This window comes from Zootoca vivipara, chromosome 9 (genome assembly GCF_963506605.1).
Source record: "Zootoca vivipara chromosome 9, rZooViv1.1, whole genome shotgun sequence".
Taxonomy (NCBI): domain Eukaryota; kingdom Metazoa; phylum Chordata; class Lepidosauria; order Squamata; family Lacertidae; genus Zootoca; species Zootoca vivipara.
In genome coordinates this window covers 42137890-42161986 of record NC_083284.1, presented here as the reverse complement: position 1 = coordinate 42161986, position 24097 = coordinate 42137890, and the positions used below count along the sequence as shown (strand labels likewise).

The 24097-nt window shown below is 39.7% G+C and overlaps 1 protein-coding gene across 5 annotated transcripts in view; it reads right to left on the bottom strand.

Moving 5' to 3' along the window:
- The window catches only part of RAPGEF2 (Rap guanine nucleotide exchange factor 2), a 165477-nt gene that overhangs the window by 49390 nt on the left and 91990 nt on the right, over positions 1-24097 (bottom strand). Inside the window, exon 1 of one of the 5 annotated variants that reach the window (XM_060278676.1) lies at positions 10992-12410. The exons of the other annotated variants lie outside the window; for them this stretch is intronic. Within the exon in view, the coding sequence (XP_060134659.1) occupies positions 10992-11051 (60 nt within the window). The 5' untranslated portion in view covers positions 11052-12410. Of the gene's footprint in view, positions 1-10991; positions 12411-24097 lie in introns of those variants that run through there. 5 annotated transcript variants of the gene reach the window in all.

Genomic DNA, 24097 nt, shown 5'->3' with positions numbered 1-24097 from the left:
TAGCCTTACCTCCTATATCTCACATTTCTAATATTCCAGTACATCCCTCCCCATGATATTCTCTCAAGCTCCACCAACATCCAAAGATCTCCAGCTCCTTCAGTGGCAACCTCCTCCCCTTGCTGCACTGTATGTTTGGAATTTCCTTCAATGATACCACAGCATGATGTCAGCTCTCTGACTTCATAAAAACAACATATGAGGACACCACATTAGTTACTTCTGTCCTAACTATAGATCAGCTATAAGGAAGCCTAAGCACATGTGACCAAAATAACCACATAATGCTTCCCTATTAATTTCTGGAATAATTGAACACTGCCAGTTGAACAATAAGATCAAGACTAAAAACAAGGTTTGCAGTTATTCGTCTTATACACTTCTTATTTCAAGGCAATTCATTTTCTTTCCTAACCAAGTGAAACATTGGAGGAAATATTAGTTGTATGGTTCAGTGATTTACAGGACAGCAGTCAATATACCTAATTACAGAATAATGAACTGATTTATATTGATTTCATTTATAGACATGATGCACAAGGGCATGCCCAACATAGTGTTAAATCTAACAGACAGTTTACATTGGAATGTAACAAATTAATGCTTTATGTTTGTATAGTTTTAGACAGCATGGAGTAGTTACTATAATTTCACATATATACCCTTCCACATCTGCTCTACAAACAAACTGTGGGGAAATATGCTACCTATAAAGATCAGTGGACACACCAACTAAACTGTTCATTTACATAATAAGCATTATTTCATAGTTTTTGTTCATATATTACAGAAATAAGGGTAATTTCCAACAACAACTTCATGGGTCAAGGAAAAACTAAGTCACAAGTCACAAATCTAGATGGTGATTTAGTCTCAAAAAAGAGGTATGTATTAGAATGTATTAGAATGTATTAGAATGTATGTATTACAACAACTGCATTAGTATCAATTGTTGGTGCCCTATGTGAAATAAGATAGCAGGGACCAAAACTTTTCCTGTAATACAATAACTCTGGGCGGCTTCCAACAGAAAAATAAAACACAATAATCTATTAAACATTAAAAGCCTCCCTGAACAGGGCTGCCTTCAGATGTCTTCTAAAAGTCTGGTAGTTGTTTTCCTCTTTGACATCTGTTGGGAGGGCGTTCCACAGGGCAGGCGCAACCACTCGCTCAATCACCTTGCCCAAGAATGGAAGATTTGAGACTGGGCGATAGTTGGCCATATTAGCCGCATCTAAAGATGGTTTTTTAAGAAGCGGTTTAATGACCGCCTCTTTCAGCGGGGCTGGGAATGCTCCCTCATAGAGGGAAGCATTTACCACCCCACGGAGCCCATCGCCCAGCCCTTCCCGGCTAGCTTTTATTAGCCAGGATGGGCAAGGGTCAAGGAGACAGGTGGTTGGTTTCACTCGTCCAAGCAGCCTGTCTACATCCTCGGAGGTAACAGATTGAAATTGATCCCATGAAACATGACTAGACAGGGCTCCAGCACTCTCCCGCCCCGGTCCTGCTCCCACGGTGGAGTCTACCTCCCTCCGAATCTGAGCGACTTTATCTGCAAAAAACTTACCTATTTTGTAAATCTCACTTTGAAATAAATTTATTTATCAATAAATAGCTCTGCGTTTTAAATTCAAAACATACCTGTATTTCTTATCATTAAAAAGTTTCTAAATTTAGACTGCAACAATCTGATGGTAGATGGAAATAGGAAAGGGCCTCTCTAGTCTCTTTTAATTCTTGCACTACAGGCAGGGCATCCAAGCACGGTATTGCAGCCCAGCCTCAGTCTGTGTGAACAGGTAAAATACATTACTGGCTCCACAGGTCACTTGGATCCTACCAAGTTGAAAGTTACAGTACCCCTGATGGCCATCTGTTGTTAATCTGGAGATCCCATAAACACTAGTGTTTATCAGCCAATTCTTGGCCAACACACCAAAGTTAATTGGGTCCTTTAACCAGGGGTCAAAATTTGCTCATTAGAAACTCAGTTCAATTGGGATTAAACATAACCAGTAATAAAGACCACAGACTCAAGACTAGACCTAAAATGAATCAGTCAGCTTATTTGTGCCCAATGCTTCTTTCAAAGCATATTATTATCTTCATATGGAAGATAATGAACTTTGAATCACAGCATAGGAACATAAAAACAATGTAGTACTGCAAAAATAAAATATACTAAGAATTGTATAAGAAAAACAATAAAATAGCTTTAACAAAGCAATCCATCAGAGTTTGTTTCCTTTCTTAATTGATGATTTGGCCTCCTTTTGACTTATTCCAGCCCATCTAATTGTGAAACAGAATTTCTCACATATTAGCATTTTGGAATAAAGTTCAGTTACCCATCCATGGCTGTGAGCCAGGATCCTGTGGGTTTCAGCTGAGTGAAAACACAGGAAGCAAAGTTGAACAGACAGCAAGTGGAGGGAGTTGGGGAGAATGTTTCTTTGTAAAAGTATGATGCTGTTTTTAAATTTATCATCATCCGAGATGCTAACATCTCACGTGCAGTGTTAGAAACTGAGATATGAAAGCTAAAAGCTAAATGGCACCTTAAACCTAGGTTATGGGCGCAACAATGGAATATCTAGGCACACTTTTTTATAACAAGAATACAAATCTGAAAATGAATGAACTGTAGCTAAAATATTAATTTTTCACATGGTCTAGGCCTTCACCTGCCCACCCCCAATATTCTTAAGGGTACCTTCTCCAGTCTTCAGAAAGTAGCTGGAAGTGGGGAGGCAGAAAAAGGTCCTCCTTTCCTTCTACTCTGCAATTTTAATCTGAAATCTTAAGCGCAGAACTGCACCCAGAGCTCAGAAACTGCTCACACTAATGAAATTCCCTGTTGCAAGATGCGCCTAGAACAATGGGAGTTTCGAGCACTGCTCACATGGCTACTGAGAATCAGCAAAAGTTCCCAATCAGCAAAAGCATGTTGAAATGTTGCAAAGCTTATTTTCTTTCATCCATTTTGATCCATCATGGCTGCTCTACTGTTTGCTGAAAATTGCTGTAGCTGATGGTTATGTACTTAGTTGGGTTCTGAGTAAAATCTGCAGGGTAATTGTACAGAGATATGAGTATTGTTTCCCTCTGTCTGCAAACTACCCAAGTGGTGCACGGAAGGTATCTGAGCATTGCTGTCAGTGTCCCTAATTTGAGATGGATGGTGCCTTAGCATTACCATTGGCTATTTGAAAAGGAGCTGTGAATATAGGCATGTTTTTAAGATTATCAATTCTGGCAGAAGTTAAGTAAAAACTAGGCAAATTTGTTTTAGCTTACAAATACTATCTCACCAAATATTTTTCCTACATCTACAGTGAGTTTCCTACTTTCCTGTAGTAGTAAAAGTAGGAGGAACACAAATCTGTTCATTAATGCATTGCATTGCATGTTTTTTTAGTATATGTCTAGCAGAACAGCATTGTCTGGCTAACATCATCTGCCAAGGAAAACGGCAAGAACATTGATTTCCATGTATCTATTTATTTAAAACCACCCTTCAAGAGATTCAGGATAGTGTAGAAAAGAGCAAATAAAAGCTAATTCAGAAACATATACGGTAGGTGTAATTGTAAACCAACAAATAAATATAAAGGACAATAATGCAACAACAGCAACAACAATTAAAACCTAAACAGGCAAAGGTAATCTAAAATTAAGACATGAATTTACTGGTATGGGAAGAGATGTTCGTTCAAGTATTTAGCCCAAACCAGTTAAGACTTTTAAAGGTAAATATAGCATCTTAAGTTGGGTTCAGAAGTAAATAGAGTACCAATGACATAACGCATGGTTGCGATTCAGCATTTTTTGTGCACTACAGGGATGTGTTATATTTCTTCAGCATGACAAGTTTTAACGGCCAAATTGCTAGCCCAACTCTTATATGGTGTTCAGATTTTGATTTTTAATTCAAGTGTTAAAAAAGTTTGTTCAAGGCTCTTCAGGGCTATGTTTGGTGTCTCCAGCTATGTATCAGCAGCAGCAGTCCTGAGCTTAGAGATTTGAATTCTAGAGTGAAGAGAGGAGGCAGAGATTAGATCAGACTAGAAGATCAGATCATTATTTCCCCCACCCTTCAGGGACCAAGTTGCAAAGGTGAATGGGGACTTCCTATCTGTCAGTCCCAGGCTATCACAATGATGTTGGGTAACTCTTTTTTCCCACATGGACGCCAATGATCAACTGATTGCTGGGGCTTGTGAACCCCCTTGCAAAACACTCACAAGATCCAACACAGATGATTGTACCAGCAAGTCATGCAAACCACTGTGCACAGCACTCTGCACAAAGCTATTTTTCTGATTGGTGTTGCATGCAAACACTTTCTAATAAATAAAATAATAAATAATGATAATGATAATATTTACTTACTTACATGTCGCCCATCTAACTGGGCTGCCCCAGTCACTCTGGGCAGCTCCCAACAAAAAAACCAGTAAAAAAAATACAACACCAAACACTAAAAACTTCCCTGAACAGGGTTGCCTTCAGATGAACCAGCTATTTACATGCACCACAATCTGATGCCATATTTAACATCAGATGCAGGGCAGGTAGTTGTGTCTTGGGCTGAAGTGTCTTCATAGGCTAAATGGGAAGACCTAGCAGACCCATGTAGGCCCACAAGCCAGAGGTTTCTTACCCTGCTATAGAGTCAAAAATTCAGTGCTAATGTCCCCCTATTATCTCACACAGCTACCTATCTTTGGTTCATGTAGACCAGTTTGCAAGTACATAGATGAAGTTGCGGTTTCTCTGTCACAGCTTTAGGCTAGATCTTTTATTAAATAAATAGGCTTCCAAAACCTACTTTCGATAGTCAAGGCGACTTGTTCAGCTTTGGTATTTGGCATTTCCAATACGTCTGTTAATTCTCAGACAAAATATCCACAGAACTTAAGCATAACAAAATACAGCAGGACATTCCTATCCTGCATGTTTCAGTGTGATACCTTCAGCTCTTATGGAGAGGAGATTTAGGGTAACACCCTACTCTTATAAGTGATGTCTTTCTGCCTCAGAAGAAATAGAAACATTCATCCACGTCTTGCTGTTTTGTAACTTTTATAGAGGTCTCCAGAAAGAGCTGATTGATCCAGTAACCATTTTGTATCTTTGAAGATTGTCTGCACATTACATTTCGCTTCTCTCTGATACAAATAAGAGTATTACAGGATCTGAAATTCCTGTCGAGAGAAATGAAGACATGAGGTAATATCTTACCTAAATCAATGTGACCTTACTTTCCATACACACAATACACCTATTGGACCTTATTTGCATGTTAATAGATGCATAAGTTTTATTGTGAGATCTCTTGACTAGCTCAGTCAACTGAGTCATTGACAACTCAATGTGTATTAAATTCTTTGTCTGTACCCATAAGAATTAAACCAGCTGAGCTCTGAACTAATCAAAGCTTCTGGGTCATCTTTAATGTGCTAGCCATAAATGTATGCAGATGACTACAATAAAATTATATGCTGAAAGTAGTTTGGATCATAGGTGCCCCTGAACTTGCTAGTGTGGCTGTGAACTAAATGAGTAAGCTAAGAGAAGGCTCCCATCCCCCCATGAAACTCCACTCAACAGCAGCTGAATCTGAAAGAAGCAACCATCCTGTGGAAACCTAACCTGAAGAGCAGAGAGCCTATAGTCACCCAGAATGACCCCACAGTTGCATCAGTGCTGCATAAATCTATTTAGCAGTTTTGGCCACAACTGAGGACACTGTGACTAAGCTGGGTCAATGAAGCTTTTGACTTCCTAAACAGATACCTCACCCCACCTACAACAAACTAGTTTGGAAGCACACCAGAGTTCAAACACAATGTATGAGGAGGTCTGAAGACCCACCATTTATAAGGAATGATGTTAAGAGTAGAAATCCCAAAGAACTTCTCCATGTTTGGGCTCAGAAAGAGATGATAGTTCTTTAAGCCCACATATTCTTTTCCAGTTCAATTACAATCTGTGCTACAAAAAAAAAAAACACCATGTAAGTTTGTGCACCACCTACCCACCTTACTACCAAGACATCCTTCCTGTCTGCCCCTCACCCCCAAGATCCAGTGGTAGCAGCAGTACATGGAAGGGGAATTAGGTCTGTCCCTCTCTCCATGCTTTCTGTTCACCTAATACTCTGCAAGCTCCAAGACAAAAAGCATAGTGGCCATTGGGAAGAGATAGCATTCCTTTCTCACTGCCAATCAATAAATTAGAAGTATGTGAGAGTGTATTTTGGCAGCGGGGGCACAGAAGAGATGAGTAAATGGGTTGGCTAACAGTCTTCCTGCAATTCCCTAAGTGAGTCTGTTGCCTTCAGGTGCACTGTCCGACTGACATCAACACTGGCAACAGGACAGTGCACCTGAAGGCAACAGACTCACTTAGGGAATTGCAGGAAGACTGTGAGGCACACATTGCTCTGTCCTTCAACTTGCATTGCTTCTCTCTGCCTCCTATCACCTGCCATCTGAGACAGTCACTTCACTCTGGCCTGAACTTCCAGTATTTGTTCTTCCTGGGGGGGGGGAGTCCCATCCCCTCTGCCATGTAAATGCACATGTTCACAATTTTGCATGCCTAAAAACCCCACCAACATTTTACATCATTGCAGATTACTTCAGCTCACTAACATACAATACCTTAGTGTTGTATTCCCAAGCCAATATAATGCAAATTTACTTATGCAAACTTGCATGAGCATTAGTACATAAACCAAAGAAGCATTATGTAAGGCTAAAAAGGGAGAAACCTCAAAATGTTGCGGAAGGTAAAATAATTTTATTTTACAGTATACTATGTCCAATGCATTCCAGCTCATCACCCATGGCACAACATGCATAAAACAATGCATTCTAAATGAACTGCAATGTGGAATAAGATCTGCTGGTTCCTGAAGAGGCTGACATGCTGAAATGATAGGGAATACTATATTATTTTGCTTCCAGCATTGTTCCTGGTCTTCAGAGATTCCTATTTGGTGGGATGGGACGCTTCTTGTCCCTTAGGTGCCACCCATCTCTTTTTTCTGTTGGCATTATGAATAAACCAAGTGGCACAACCATTGCAAAGTTGCTTTGAGACAGTTTAACTTGGCCAGTTTGTTTTAAATCAGGGTGGGGAACCTATGGCCCAAGGGTCAAACTCTCTCCACAGCCCTGCTTCATGTCCTCCTTGTGCATTTCTCCCTGAAAGGAATGTGTCCTTGAACTCTGATAAAAGCTGTTACTTTTCTGGATAGTGTGTGTGTGTGTGTGTGTGTGTGTGTGTGTGTGTGTCTACTGTACAATGGTAAAATTTGCATGTATTGCTCTGCCCAGTGTTGCCTAAGTCTTTACCCTTCTCTGGCATGAGGTTTGTCCAGAAGAGAATGTGGCCCTCAGAATGAAAAAGATTCTCCACCTCTGTTCAAAACAGAGCTAAACAATTTGCTAAACAAACAAAAAACTCCAAAGAGCTGTGTCACCAAGCTTCTCTCTTTCTCTTTGCTTCCAAACACCTGCAGGAAAGGCCCATGAGCATGCTGCTTTTACACGGCAAAAGTACTGCCACTAATATTTGGGTGCCTGAGAGCAGCTTAATATCCATATTACCTTCCAAACTACTATAGGACAAAACTCTTATTTGAATGAGTGTCATGTATGTCACAAATAATGGAAGGGGGAATGTGTTAATTCAGTGCTCGTAGACAATTTAAGGGTGTTTTACTAGTTTCCCTTAAAGAAGTTCTTACCCCTCCCCTCCAAAAAACAAATTATTTAGCAACTAACTAACTTAAAGGTTGTTACTACTAACCAGGGAGAAGACCACTAACAACTGCAAACATGCTTACAGGATTGTAGGACCTGAGCCATCCACTAGCCAACTGGGATAAGGTTAAGGAGATACATACAAATAATTGCAGAATAGTTTACTGGTTTGCTAATTTGGAAAATTAAGCTGAGTGTATTTGGGCATACATGACACAGACTCTATGGAGATTCCAAAAATCTGACAAGGCTAGAGTCTAAATTCTCAACCTAGAGTAGCAATTTACAAATATTCTGGAAAATGAAATAGAGCATTTAGAAAATCAGGAAATAGTAGTATTGCTAATTCCAGCTCAATAAGTTGCATGGCTATTAATATAGATTCAGACAATAAACACCTTGGTGGCATTAAACTAGGTTTTACGCAGAGTAGGCTTATTGAATTTATAGGATCTAGCCTACCCATGGTCATTTATTTCAATGAGACTACTCTGATTAAAACTTAGTTTAGATAGAGATAGATAGATATGATATATATATGTATATATCTATATACATAACTGTCCCTGTTCAACCATGTCTGTTTGAATGAGAAATTGTGCTAGTATATATTTAGAAAATCAATGCAGCCTCAGTCCTTCCCTAGTCTTGCTGGTACCATGCTCCTGGGAGCCAAACCATGGTTTGGCTTAGTGTTACACCTGGACCTAATCTTGTGCTTTATCTCATTCCAAACCACAGCTGTTCTCCACTTATTGGTTCTCCCCCTCAAAATATGAACCTGCAGCAACCAATTTACACGAGGGCAGGGTGAATCAATGCTCCTCAGCTGGCTTCTACTAATGTCCACTTATAGTATTTATTTCCAATCTCTTTCCGTTTTCAAGAAGCTGATGGCTGACAACAGTAGATAATGCCATGGAACAGAGAACAGTTTATTAAACACATAAAAACAATACAACTCAGAAAATGGAAGTTAAACAGCTGCTTGAACAGAACCAGCAGCAATTATCACACACATGTGTGTCTAAATAAAAAAATGTTTTCACACTTCTAAAATAATAGAGTTAGAATCTAGCAACTGCTTATTCATGAAGAAGTTCCAAAACAAGGGTGCCATGTTCTTGAAATTTGACTTCACAGATAGAATCCAGAGCATGACATTTCTCCAGCTCACCTCCACCAGTATACCAAGGACTCTATAATTTCATTAGGTGGAATCCAAGTGGTGCCCATGCACTCGTGCAAAAGCTTTTGATCCAGTGGGCACCTCCGCTTACTGAAACGCAGGTGAAGTGATCTGCACCAATTTGCTATTCCCTTTATGGACCTCCATACCACTTTATACCTTGCTATGGAATGTTCCTCGACTCCCTGAAGCTGGGGGATGCATGAGATACTGGCAAAAAAGCCCCTCTCCTCTTCTTCCATTAATGGAGGAATCAATTGAATTAAAAGTCCTTCTCTGAGTACAAGGGCACCAAATGAATGCCACTCATTAAGCTTTTCACCCTACACTAATATGCTGTGTTTGGGGTGGAATGGTCTTACGACAACTCAGGACAGAGAATGATTACTGGTACCTAAGATCTTGAATTATTCTAAATGTTTGTTGTTGTTGTTTTTTGCACTTCTGAGGTCACTGTATATTAGAATCATAGAATCATAGAGTTGGAAGAGACCACAAGGGCCATCCAGTCCAACCCCCTGCCAAGCAGGAAACACCATCAAACCATTCTTGACATATGCCTGTCAAGCCTCTGCTTAAAGACCTCCAAAGAAGGAGATATTACTTTTGTAATGTTAACAACCACCTGATTCATGACCTAAATATTATATTGTATGCACACACACAAATTTTAATGTTCACGTATATCTCCTTCTCACATGTATGAAACTTTCGTGCACACTTACGGTATGCAAATTCTCACATGTGTCAAAAACTTCTTGCTTCATATAAGTCCCAGTGTGACTTCATGGGGATTAAGAAAAAGCAAGTAGTTTGAAGTGTGAAGCATGTCTGCACACCTTGGTACCCGGGCCTGAGATGTATATTTTTAGGGCCCACTTTATTTTTGTGATTGCAAGTTGTTTTAAGCTCTTTTTAACATGGTGTTTTAATTGTTGCAACCCACCCTGGGTTGATAGAGTGGACATTGTTAATAATAATAATAATAATAATAATAATAATAATAATAATAATATGCAAAATCCACACTTGCACACTTCTCAACAACAACAAAAATTAAACAGAATTCACTGGTAAACCATAAATATTTATGTAATAGTGATGCCTGAGGAATTAGTATACAGTTTAACATTTTTAATGGTTGTGTAAGACTTAAAAAACAAATTTAGGCCACAATTCAGACAGCCATGCAAGAAGACTGGCACCACCCAAAGGGGTTTTTGACCTCTATTTCTCAAGCAGCAGCCTCCTGCACATCATGGCAAACTGCTTTAGAAACTCGGGGGAATTTCCAAAGCAGTTTGATCAATGCGGCATTGGGGGTGGGGCAGGGAAGGGGGGGAATCTGCCATTCAAATAAAAAACAAAAAAGACAGATGCCCAGCTGGGTACACCTAACAGCTCTCTAGATCGTGGCCTGAAATCTTTGGCATTCAAGGCCCACACTTCTAAAGATTTTCTATTCTGCCTATGAATGCTATTTTCACAAACAAGGAACAGTACCTTCCTATGGGATTACAGCATGACAGAGGTGTAGTTGGCTCATGGGATTAATTAAAAGGGCTAGCATTTATTGCTTGCTCCTTTTAAATTGTTCCCATTTTCATTAAACATTACTGGTTTTTAAGTTGGTCATGGTATGCCAGACCAAAATTACACAGACCTTTCATGCAAATACAGGACAATATTGGTTACAGTATTCGACATCACTATACGCCTTCAAGAAATCTTAACTTTGTATTTCTTTTCAAGTCAGAAGTTAGCTGAAGCATACTCTGTAGAAAGTATAATATTTCAGAGTTCTCTATTTAGAAGCAAGCAACTTCCATATTTTAAAACATGAAATACCTAAGTATTAAATCACAACTGACACCACACCAGGCATCTGTTTTTCTACTACAATTTAACAGCCCCATTATATCCACAATCAAAGTAAAATGAGCATGTACACGAGCAGTTACAATTTAAAATGAAATTGAACGAAAGCCTTTCCCAAAATAAGCAGAATTTGCTATACTTACAGAGTGTTTCTCCTGCTGGCCCATAACTCCATGGTTAGCTGGGATTGCAAGAGGTTTCATAATGAACAAACATATGCTGAACTGAATTTACACATCATGTACCAATTTCTCATGGATAGCAAATCATCCTCTACTGCATTAAACTAAACAAACAAAAACCAAGGGAAAAACCAAGCCAAGAGCTCAAAGTGCCGTTCACAAAATCTCTCACACTTGTAGTGCAGAAAAGCAATCCAAACAGCAGCAATTGTCTCCATTTTTATAACACTCGAAGTCTTAAGCGTGCAAGGATGTAAAGTGCCTGGTAACACCATACATATCCAGCATTCTTCTACAAGAACGAGAGCATTCCCTGAGAGCGAAAGGGAGGAAAAAGAGGGGGGGGGAAGAAAAGCTAAAATGGCTGACTGCACACAGACTCCCTCAAAAAAGCTTAATACAGTATTATATTAGTAAGGGTGCGGGAACCAGCTTCCTGCATTCAGCCAAGCATTGTTAATACTCCTGTTTAATTTGCAATCACAGTAATAGAGAGCCCCTCACCCCATTAAAAAAAATAAAAAATCAGGGCAGAGCATGTGAATAGGGACCTCCCCTCTGGCTGCTAATGATGCTGACAGGGTGACCAGTGATCTCTGTTCCACTCAACTAACCAAGTTCACACAATTAATCCAAGCGGCATGACATTGACGGACATTTAATTTAATGATGCCTGTCCCTCACATTCAAGGAAACTATGCCTACCATCAAGAGTCACTAAGGGGAAAAAACAAAAAACAAAAACACCAAAGGCACATACACAGAGAAAAACCTAGAGAATCATGAGTCTGAATGTAATACGCCAATATAATTACGTTATTGTGCTTACTTTGGAAGACCATGGCTGCAGGCAGTTGGCATAGCAACGCACAAGGAAAGCCATTTCCTGGGTAGAAAGAACGCTTCCTTTTCTAAATAAAAAATTCCTCTTAGGATACAAACGGCATTGCTGCTTCCTGCAGAAAGCAAAGACACTGTAGTCTGTCTCTTAACCGGCACACAGGCACACTCAATGCAGTTCTAATGATGTAAGTGGATCTCTCTCTGCCTCCCTCCCTCTCCCCCTATACATCGAAATATTCAACTCAAATGGAAGACACATTCCTTGCGGCTTGCCCCCTCGGCTGCTTAACTATTTCACTCATTAAGGTACAGATGGACAATTCAGATAGAGTAACAAGCGCTTGCCTGTATTATGTCAGCTTCTGTAGGTCAAGCTAATCCCAAAGGGGAAGGAATCCATTGATTGCTAGCTCCAATGAATACCACTGAAGGCAGGGTGGGAATAAGGAGAAAGATTTACTTGAACAGGCTCCGAACTAAATATCATTTTTCACCAAGGTGAATATAAAGCAATGGTGTTTGCTGCCACCTCCTCCCCCACCCTCCCCCACCCAAAAATAATGTTGCGGCAAAGCTGTAAATATCTCTATCAACTGCTTAATAATGGCATACTTGACAAGCTTTCATGGACACACAGGTATGATACTGTTCAGGCTTAGGTAACTGAGAGGTGCATAGCTGTGAATTTTCACAATCCTCTGCTGAAATTTGTTTAAATAAAGTCTGCAGTTTGCCACACAGGTCAAACATGTAGTTTCCATTAAAAGAGGTGTACAGTTCACAGTATATAGCACTGGAATAGACAGGCAGGTTCTAAATTTGTACAGATACAACATGTCTCTTGAAGGTAGTATTTCATTTTTAAAATGGAGAAATTAACCTAGCCACTCCCATGTAAAACTAGCTCTGTCACCACAGCATTATGGCACATGAACTAAGCTGAAGGGCATACTCCAGCCAAAAAAAGCACAAAGCCCTGCTACATTACAAGCAACACACTTCCACAATGTTTTTATGCAAGTCATCAGGGAGAAAAATAAGAAAGACTTTTTGCCATTAATTTTTTATCATCAAAATCTGACCTTTTTACACTTACAATGCATTCCTGGTATTCAAGCCCATGTGCACACACAACTTGGGAGAGAAAGGCAGGGAAATAATGCTCATTTCTGCTAAAATTGAATAGATGACAATAACTTTAAACATATATTTATGAACAATATAGAAAAGTGCCAAAGACAGAGGCTGCAGCTGTTTCTACCAGACACATGCATTCTCAGTTGGTTAATTTAATCTGTCATACAGTAATGCTTTACTGTACTGACTGCAGGTCAAAGAGGCTATAAGTTCACTTGGCAGACCAAAAGGTGATTCTCTAGAAGTCTATTTTTATAAAGCCATAGAATTCTTTAAAAAATAAAAACAAGCACCACCACTAAACCATATTTTAAAGTTTTGGATCATTCATTTTTAGGCTTGTGTATACCATAATTCTCCTGCCAACCTAGCAGTTCGAAAGCACGTCAAAGTGCAAGTAGATAAATAGGTACCACTGTGGGTTAAACCACTGAGCCTAGGGCTTGCTGATCAGAAGGTCAGCGGTTCGAATCCCTGTGACGGGGTGAGCTCCCGTTGCTCGGTCCCAGCTCCTGCCAACCTAGCAGTTTGAAAGCACGTCAAAATGCAAGTAGATAAATAGGAACCGCTACAGCGGGAAGGTAAACGGTGTTTCCGTGTGCTACTCTGGTTCGCCAGAAGTGGCTTTGTCATGCTGGCCACATGACCTGGAAGCTATACGCCGGCTCCCTCGGCCAATAATGCGAGATGAGCGCGCAACCCCAGAGTCGGTCACGACTGGACCTAATGGTCAGGAGTCCCTTTACCTTTACAGCGGGAAGATAAACGACGTTTCCGTGCACTGCTCTGGTTCACCAGAAGCGGCTTTGTCATGCTGGCCACATGACCTGGAAGCTGTACGCCGGCTCCCTCGGCCAATAACGCGAGATGAGCACCGCAACCCCAGAGTCAGTTACGATTGGACCTAATGGTCAGAGGTCCCTTTACCTTTACCTATACCATAATTATCTGCCCTATATTCTTTTTAAAACACACATTAAAATCTGTTTTATTAGAATGGAAATCTAGAATAAGACTAATATGGCACTGTAGATTTTTCTGCAGGGTTTGACTATGGAAAAACTGCCTTTACGCATGTGTATTCACACATGTGCTAGAGTAATTTTGAAAGCATTTTACAGTATTGTGGGAGCTGATAGCACTCATTTGAAGCAGTGGTCTTCAAATTTATTTTTAGCTGTAGCCAAAGAACAAACATGGATACGTTTGTCACCCTCCCACCATCACTGTTTATTCCGACTGCAAATCTTTTCCCTTTAAACATATAAAAGAAAGCAAATGAGGAAACGCCCTACTCTGGACTCTTTGGTTCTTAATAGCTAGGAAGCACCCCCCCCCAAAAAAAAACAATAGTTTTCTTATTGCATCTTTTCCAGAACACTTCTGTCTCTAGATTTTAGTGGGCACATGACACTGGTGGTAATGTGGTTAACATTTCTTAAGTCACAAGTGCCACGGGCAGTAGTTTATGGTGGGTAAGGCTTGAGCATCCTTCTGCAGTGATACCTACTAGGAAAGGCAGAAGTGGGATGTGAGGAAGTGCGGCAATTGCTTCTCCCACCATGTGCTATGGCTGTCAAAAGAAGACAGCTCAGATATACTAATCACAAAGCAACACAAAACCTATCTAGAAGAGCTCTCACACAGCTGTTGGGCTTTCTTCTGGCAAGCTGCAGCAAGTCGTCTGACTCACTAAGCTCTTACTATTTCCTCACTGGAGTGGAAGGCACAGCCCTGTAGACAAAAGCTCTGTTTGTTTGGGGTTTTTTCCTGTTCCCATATTCTGGTTTCTTATCCTCTTTTTCTCCTTCCTTCTTAACATTTTGTTCTGATAGCCTGACTTATTACAAGACTCCGCAGGTGCAAAGGCTTGATTCCATGACTACCTGGCTACTGTTGAGCTGCAATAAAAAATGTGTTAGGCTCATGTGGCAGCAGCCTGAGGTATGTGGAACCAGCAGAAGTCATTTTCTTTTCTTTTTTTCTTTTTTCTTTTTTTTTCCAAATGCCCTAAGGTGCCCACAGAGAGGTGGAAAAAAACAAATGTTTACCAAGGTCACTGAAAGAAGCACGTTTAAGTTTAAATTAGGACATGCTTCTCAGCAGTTAAGCACAAAGGCTATACAGTCTCCCTTCACAAAGGTTAAGTGGCTCACTAAGTATGGACTAGGGACACTGAGGTCCCAGTCACAACTTGTCGATTTTACAGATGGCAGAGATGCATAGCATTAGCCTTGCAAACCTTCCCCCACCATATGCAAAACCTTCAAGGTCAATTATGGCCAGCTACCCTACTAGTCGGGACCCGGGTGGTGCTGTGGGTTAAACCACAGAGCCTAGGGCTTGCCAATCAGAAGGTTGGTGGTTCGAATCCCCGCGACGGGGTGAGTTCCTGTTACTCGGTCCCTGCTCCTGCCAACCTAGCAGTTTGAAAGCACGTCAAAGTGCAAGTAGATAAATAGGTACCGCTCTGGCAGGAAGGTAAACAGCGTTTCTGTGCGCTGCTCTGGTTCACCAGAAGAGGCTTAGTCATGCTGGCCACATGACCCGGAAGCTGTACGCCGGCTCCCTCGGCCAGTAAAGTGAGATGAGCACCACTACTGGACCTAATGGTCAGGGGTCCCTTTACCTTTACCCTACGGTACTAGTCAGGGGAAAATTGAGGCTATATGAGAAAACTACATTTGCTTGAATGGTTTTATGGCTTTTGTCTTCTTTTGGCAAACTGAACCCAAATCATTCTCTATCTAATTGAAACTTTTGCTATGACCCTAAAACTGACTGACTGCCAACTCATTATAAGCATAAACGTACGCTTGTAGACACAAAATTCCATCAATTTTGACAAATTTTTGAGGGTAAACTATCATCAAGCCTAACACTTATCTCAAAGGTTCCCACCCACCCACCCAGAAGCATACATTGATCTTACAAAATTGAGGCCAATTTTATGTTATTTATTTCAATATTTTTAGAGTAAACACAAAATCTGAAATATGTTATAAAGCCAACTTTGTAAGTCACATTATGTTAAATGCATCATTTTTCAGTCCGAGCAACCATTCAAAGTTAAAAACTATAGAAACAGCATCCAATATTACCTCAGAACAACTTTTACGTCTTCCCATTTTATATCAGCTTTTATATTGATACACTAAATATTTCTATTGAATATAGTAAGGTGGAGACAAAATATGATTTTATGTTATAAAAAGTCAAGCAGCTGCTTTTTTCCATTAAGTTCTGACAGAATATCAAGCCACAAAAGGGGAAAAACTTAATATATTAAGGATGATCAAAAATTAGTTGCATAACAAGTGATCATTACAAATAAATTGAAAATCTTTAAATGTTAAAAATCAGCTGGACCTGGTTCATTCTGTATATTCTATGCATGGCATGGGAAGGTTCTATGAGCCCCCCCATCCCCAAGTTTCAGTTCTATACCTTAGAACATGGGTAGGCAAACTAAGGCCTGGGGGCCAGATCTAGCCCAATCGCCTTCTAAATCCAGCCCGCGGCGGTCTGGGAATCAGTGTGTTTTTATATGAGTAGAATGTGTCATTTTATTTAAAATGCATCTCTGGGTTATTTGTGGGGCCTGCCTGGTGCTTTTACATGAATAGAATGTGTGCTTTTATTTAAAGTGCATCTCTGGGTTATTTGTGGGGCATAGGAATTCGTTCTTCTTTTTTCAAAATATAGTCCAGCCCCTCACAAGGTCTGAGGGACAGTGGACCCCTTCCTTAGAGCAACCTCCACCATTTGGTAACAACTCATATTTTTTGTCCTAAATTCCCATCTTCCATAACCAATTGGCCATGCTGGCTGAGGCTGATAAGATTTGTAGTTCAAAATATCTGCAGAGCACAAGGTTGCGAAAAGCTGTACTACTGTATATAATGTCTGTACTGTGGAGCTGTGAAAACAGGCCCAAGTATAGAATAATAGTAAGCAACTGACCAATACAAACATATGCTTACACAGGCTTGAAAAAATTAGGTAGCCTTGGGATACAATTTAAAGACCTCACTATATACCCATTACCCTGCTATCAAACCTATGTTTTCCATTAGAAATACATTGGAACTTACTAACAATGAAATCCCTATGGACACAGATGTCATGTCACTTGCATTTCAGTTCCCAGAATTTACTCTTATCTAATGACATGATATCACTATCATGCAAATTTAGATGTCAGCAGATTATGAAGGTAATGGAATTATTTATTAGTGACAAAGAATTAGTTCAGAAGTAGTGACCATAATTCCATCATAGAGTTTGAAGGTGCCTGAAAGGGTAATCAAGTCCAATACTTGCTGGTGCTGGAAAAGTACAGCATCCTTGTTAAGTTACTACCCAGACTTGCTCTGCTTAAAAATCTGTAAAGAAGAGTCCACTGCCTTCCAAGGCAGCCTTTTTCATTGGTCTGAGCGGCTGCACTAGATATAATGGCAGCAATTAAGAACTATGTGATCTGAATCATGGTTGCCAATCCACCACTAAAGCCAACCGTAGGCAGGCAGGCAATCATATGTGGATGCCAGAGTATGGCACTTTAGTTTATTCCCATACCACTTGAAATTTTCAGTTTTGTAAAAAGGAAAATATAATTACCCTGATTTATTATTAATATATTACTATTTAACATTAAAATATTACATTTGCAAATAATGTTATAGTGCATTTTTCGTTGATTCTCTAGGTTTAGGCTTAGATCCTGTTAACATTCTATCTTCACCACCTCTATTAGTAATATATGCTGCATGGTTAACCCATTTGCTGATGTTCCAGAGCATCTGTACAAATACCATTCTGTTGAGCTATTACTGTGGATGAATCCACAACCCAGATCTTTAATACACAAGCACTGAGCACAGACACATTGGTGCCTTAGCTGGGTTTGCTCCCGACACCTGCCAATCTTGCTTTAATTGCAGATTGGTTAGTCATATAGCACATTCTGTTCTTAGCTTTTAGAGAAAAACATTCCATTTACATTTCCTACTGCTTAAAAGAGCAGCAGTGTGTATAAAGGTATTAAATATTTTTAATCCATGACTCCTGTTTAAATAGCTACTTTAAAACAGAAACATTAGAAAACTATGGAAGTGTTTGCACCATTCCAGCTAATGCCAGCTGTTTTGTTAGCAGGATTTAATAACTAAACTAGAAAAGCCTGCCATATGCAAACACACAAGTTTTAAGCTGCAAAAAAAATACTTTAAAATCTATTTTAATTATACCTCAAAAAAGGAGGCTTAAGTGTTCACATATCTTACAAGTCTTATACCTTGGAGTGTTTCAAATGTTTCAAATGCAACAGCATTAAAGCAATCCTGGCTAGTACAGGTGGTGGCCCTCAATTTTTAAATTTGCATATTTATGGATGTTTATGCATATTTATGGATTACTGAAGGAACTCTCTCACAAACAGGATCACATTTCCTTTGCATCAGCCAATGTGGAGGGGAGGGGCAATCCTGCTTAGGGCTCTGCTCAGGTGCACAGAAGAGTTTAGAGAGCTTGTAGCAATCTTGTGCACCCAAGCCCATAGCTTAGCAGGATTGCTCACCCTTTGCAACAGTGATCCTGCTGGGTTCCATAAGCGCTGTTTGAACGTTTGAAGAAGAGGGGGCTACTTCAAACAGTGCTTTTGAGAAATTCTTTAAGGCAGCCACTGCACTCCTGTTTTAGAGGGCCTGAGGTTCCCCACTCCTGCTATAGTTAATGACAGAGTGGGCACTATAACTGCTCCTTACTCTGCTAAGACACCACAGGATAAGGGAAGCGAGTATGTTTGGGGACCTGGGAGTGGCAAGAGAGTAGCAGATGGTGCAAGAGTTCAGTCAAGGTATCTGAAGGTTTACATTCCATTTAGCCTTAAGTCTTCCAATTTCGATCAAAGTCAGGCTCCAACATCCCTCATAACATCCCTCATTTTCAATGCTAAAGCTCCCTCAGTTCTCAGACATGCTGCTTTGAGGACTGGTCAGCTGCTTGGACTTGGGTTCTGCGGTAGCAAAATTATGGTCCCAGTTAAGTATTTGCAGCTTATTATTTCAGACATGTTTAAGTCAAGTCTCCTTAGAATCATAGCCATCGACACTGATGTGATCAGTCTAAAGTAAGCAGTCCACAACTTTAATCAGAATAATGAGTTTTGCTGTTGTCTTTATAACAATCATAAGCTTAAGGATACTTGGAGTTTGAACAGTCAAGGACTGATTGATTGATTAGTTAAGGTAAAGGGGCCCTTGACTGTTAGGTCCAGTTGTGGATGACTCTGGGGTTGCAGCGCTCATCTCGCTTTTCTAGCTGAGGGAGCCGGCGTACAGCTTCCAGGTCATGTGGCCAGCATGACTAAGCCACTTCTAGTGAACTAGAGCAGTGCACCAAAACGCCATTTACCTTCCCGCTGGAGCGGTACCTATTTATCTACTTGCACTGTGTGCTAGTTAGCCACCCTTAATAAATATTCATTGGGTATCTTACAAACAAAACATTTATAAATAGAGAATGACATCCAATAGTGGCCACCCACTAGTGGACCAGGCTTCCACTGGAGAGATAAGACTTACCCTTCCTCTCCTCCCCTTCCCCCTGCAGCTCCCATACAGCCCAAAAGTTCAGGCCACAGAGAAGGGGAAGCTTGTATGGCATGGATTCCCCCTCCCCCATTATATTTTTTAGGAAAAGAATCCAAAAAGACAGGAAAATACTTTAATTTCATAGCTATAGTACCATGGCCAAGAAAGCCCTTTCCCTAGTAGCCATCCGCCAGTCATCAGATGTCATGTAACCAGAGCAAGGCTTAAGGTTTGGGTAGGCTATGCAGGAGGCAATCTTCCAGGAAACCTGCCCTAAGCCAGTTAGGGCTTGTCAGCACTTTAATTCCCAGGAATGAGCTGAGAGTCAGGAGTTGCATATATTGACAGACATTTCATCTCTAGGTCTCTATTTCTAAGTGTGATCAGATTAGATGTATTTACTGCATACTGACTGGTTACCTCTGCACAAGTCATAGCAGACTAGTGCTCCCACTCACTAAAAATGGCAGCTCAACAACAAATTTTGATGCATGAATTTGACTGAATACTACAGATTATATTTTTATTCATCAACATGAAACTAATACCGAGATCTCTATTCCTTCTCTAGAACTACAAAAGGCTGCAAGATGCCAAAGCATAACGTATATACAATATTCAAATATTGCAAAGTTAGTAGCAAACCAGTGAAGAAGAAAAGTTTTAGTATTCAATGTTTTTCCAAGTTTTTAAGAAGCATCTGTCATTCAATTTTCTACTGAATTTATGTACAGGTTTCAATTTTCTATTATTAAATTGATTTCTCTCAAGGAAGGTTGCCCAATCTGCTCTTAAAGAATAAGCATACATTTAACACTAGCATTTAATGTGACACAACTCCACATTTCAGTAATTCAGAAAGAATACCACCTGATACAAAAACTGCTTATTGAAGAATATCTCAGTAACTCTCTTAACAGATTTATAAGCTTACAGGGCAGGCAACCCAGCCCTGTCAATTTTCACAAATTGGAAACAGGACCCAGACTGGCAAGCATATTACTGACACCTAAATTGCCTAAAATGCAGCATGGCTTGATACACAACACCCTTATTACAATGAATTTCCAAAGCAACCAAAAGATGGGTCCAATTATGGCATCAATACAAGCTCTTCTTCCAAGGGGAATGAAAGAAGAGCAAATCCCAGTGGACATACACATTTGCAGCAAAGATGATGTAATGTATAGAGACAGAAAGGTATCCTCAGACAGAAGCTGAAACTTGGGTAAACAGACCACACAGTACCTTGAACTGCTGTGCACTTCTTTCAATTGTGCGCGTGCGCGTGCACACACACACACACACACACACAGGCAACGGAAACTGTAACAGTATCTCATGCTGTTATCCATACGTTGGCCACATCGCTATGACAAAAAAATTAAATAATACTGGCTATGAGTTAAGAATATTTACTCAAGCACCTCATGAAAAAATAAATTTAGGATATATGTAAGCAAAACAAAGTTAAATATGCCACTACAGCAAATAAATCCTTCCATCCTAACATACATCAAAAAATTCAAAGCCCTAAATGTTCTTAAATTATTATACTTTAGGAATACTTAGTACCTGTTTATTTTGTCTAGTACAAAAACTACTTTTGACTTCTACCCTCAGATGCCGCTAATCTCTATAGGATTTCAGATGTTAGGATGAAATATTACAACTGAAAGTATTAAAAAATGCAGCCTATGGCAAACCATTGAAATTAATAGTGTTAAGCTACTATTAAGTATTAAACCACTAACTTTAGATATACAGCTAGACATAGATTGCAAACAGAGTAAAGTCGTACCTTGGATCCCAAACGCCTTGGAACTCGAATGTTTTGGCTCCCGAATGCTGCAAACCCGGAAGTGAGTGTTCCGGTTTGCAAATGTTATTTGGAAGCCGAATGACTGGCGTAGATTCTGCAGCTTCCGATTGAGTGCAGGAAGCTCCTGAAGCCAATCGGAAAACATGCCTTGGTTGTCAAACGTTTTCAGAAGTGGAACAGATTCCGTTTGACAACCAAGGTACAACTGTAACACAGTATTATTAATATTATTTTTTTACAGAATTGTATTAATGGTGTGAAGTCAAGCAAATATATTGATCTTCACCTTTCCTGAACAATACATAAAAAGATACAGTGGTCTCTGATGCATTATCTATCTTACTAGTAAAAAAATATTTCACCTTACACATATCTATTACAAATACAAACCAAGCCCTACGAGGAACAGTTGAAGGAGTTGGGTATGTTTCACCTGGTAAAGAGGGGACCGAGAGGAGACATGAGAGCCGCCGTCAAACATCTAAAGGGCTGTCACAACAATAAGCAAGCTTATTTTTTCCTGCTCCAGAGGCTAGGGCCTGAACCAATATATTCAAGTTATAAGAAAGGAGATTCTAACTAAATAACAGGAAGAACTTTCTGACAGTAAGAGCTGTTCAACAGTGAAACAGACTCCCACCACAAGTGGTGGGCTCTCCTTCCTTGGATGTTTTTAAGCAGAGGTTGGATAGCCATCTGTCATGTATAATCTAGTGAGATTCCTGCATTCCAGGGGGCTGCACTAGATGGCCCTGGGGATTCCTTCCAACTCTACAATTTTACCATTCTGTGATTCTATTACCCAGAATTTGGAGCTGGGTTGGTTTAAAAATATTTGACCCACCTGGCTGTTACTGACAAACCATGCAGATACTGACATACAGGTGAAACTCGGAAAATTAGAGTATCGTCGAAAAGTGTTTATTTCAGTAATGCAACTTAAAAAGTGAAACTAATATATGAGATAGATGCATGACATGCAAAGCAAGATATGTCAAGCCTTTGTTTGTTGTAATTGTAATTTGTCGTTAGGCGGGTCAATTATAAATGGAATGTAATTAATGAAATGTAATATCAATGTTTATTTTTGTATTAGTGTAACTATTTGTTTTATTACTGTGGAATTTCCAAAAGAAAGCATTTGTGAAAATTAAAAGAAAATGAAAAAATAATAAGTTGCATTACTGAAATAAATGCACTTTTCGACGATATTCTAATTTTCCAAGTTTCACCTGTAGTATCAAAGGAACAACTAGGAGCTTAAAGTGAGCTCCTGTTATTTAGCTGGAGCAAGGCATGATTCTACCAACCATCAGCTGATGAATGGCGGAAGCACACCTTGGCCCAGGAGCAGAAAGTGGTTTGCACTGAAACATCTGCGAAAATGAACTGGGGGGGGGGCCACAACGACTCCATTTTAGCAGTGGTTTGAATACAAATCATTTCTTGCTCCTGTAGCAACCCTCTTTGAAGGTGCAAGTGCACCTTCAAAGAGGCTCATCACCTGACATCACTGACAACTGTGAAATATGGCCTGTGAGGGTTAGGGGAGGTTTCCACCCCTGTTGCAGTCTATGCATACCCCCTAATGCTTACATAACTGTGTTGGATTCACTGCCAGGTGTGCAGATGGGGTTAAAATAGCTATTGACAACTGCTGTGATAGTACAGAATGTTCATAAACAGTACCAATTCAGGTAGTAAATGAAAAGAGAAATGAGGCAGAGAAGAGTGGGGCTGAGGAAGCTCCAAAGTGAACCTTGTGCTCTCCTGCCAGGGACAGCTTTTCTATTTATGTTGAGTTGAAAACATCAAAGCATCTACATATATTACACACAGAGACATATTATATTCAGTATCCTTTTATCAACCAGCGTTCCAATAAGATGCCTTCTGATGTTGTGTATGTGGCATTCTCAGTCATAATTTCACACAAACACACCGTGATTGCAATTTTAAAAAAAACAAAAACCAGTTATGCTATAGTGATTATGCTATTACTACCTTAAATTTGTATGCAAGATAAAGCACTGGAAGGATAATATAACCATAATAATTATATGTTTTATGCATGTTTTTCACTGCTTGCTTACAATAGTCTAACAAAAATCATAACACTGTGACATAAAATTAACTCTTACTAGCTAGTTCATAACAAAATATCACACTTTAAATTTTAAACAAGTGAAAATACTGCCAAAAATAATTAAAGTAATTCTGTAAGTCCCTCCCCTCCAGCTTCCATTCCAGTTTGTGTTTCAACACCTTCTGTATTTTAGGAACGTGTGGTTTCTATAGTATCTTTAGGTGCAACTAATATAGAGCAGAATCAAAGTAATCTGTTTTATAACAGTACACCCTACAAATATTCAGCTTGTATCAGAGGCATTATCTACAAACTTCTGCTTCAAAATGCAACAGCTAAAGAGTAAGATAGAGACACTGGTTAGGTAATGGATATTAAATGAGGACATAAATGGAGAATGTTCTGTTCAATGTGAGTACTTTATCATTTCTGTATGTCATCTACTGATATCACATGACAACTTCTAACAACGAAAGACACCACCACAGGAAATGAATGTATTATTTTTTTAAGGTAAAAACTGAAATGCAAGTAATGGTGATGTCACTAGGCTCTATCTACATTCAGTTTGAGTGATTTTAACTGA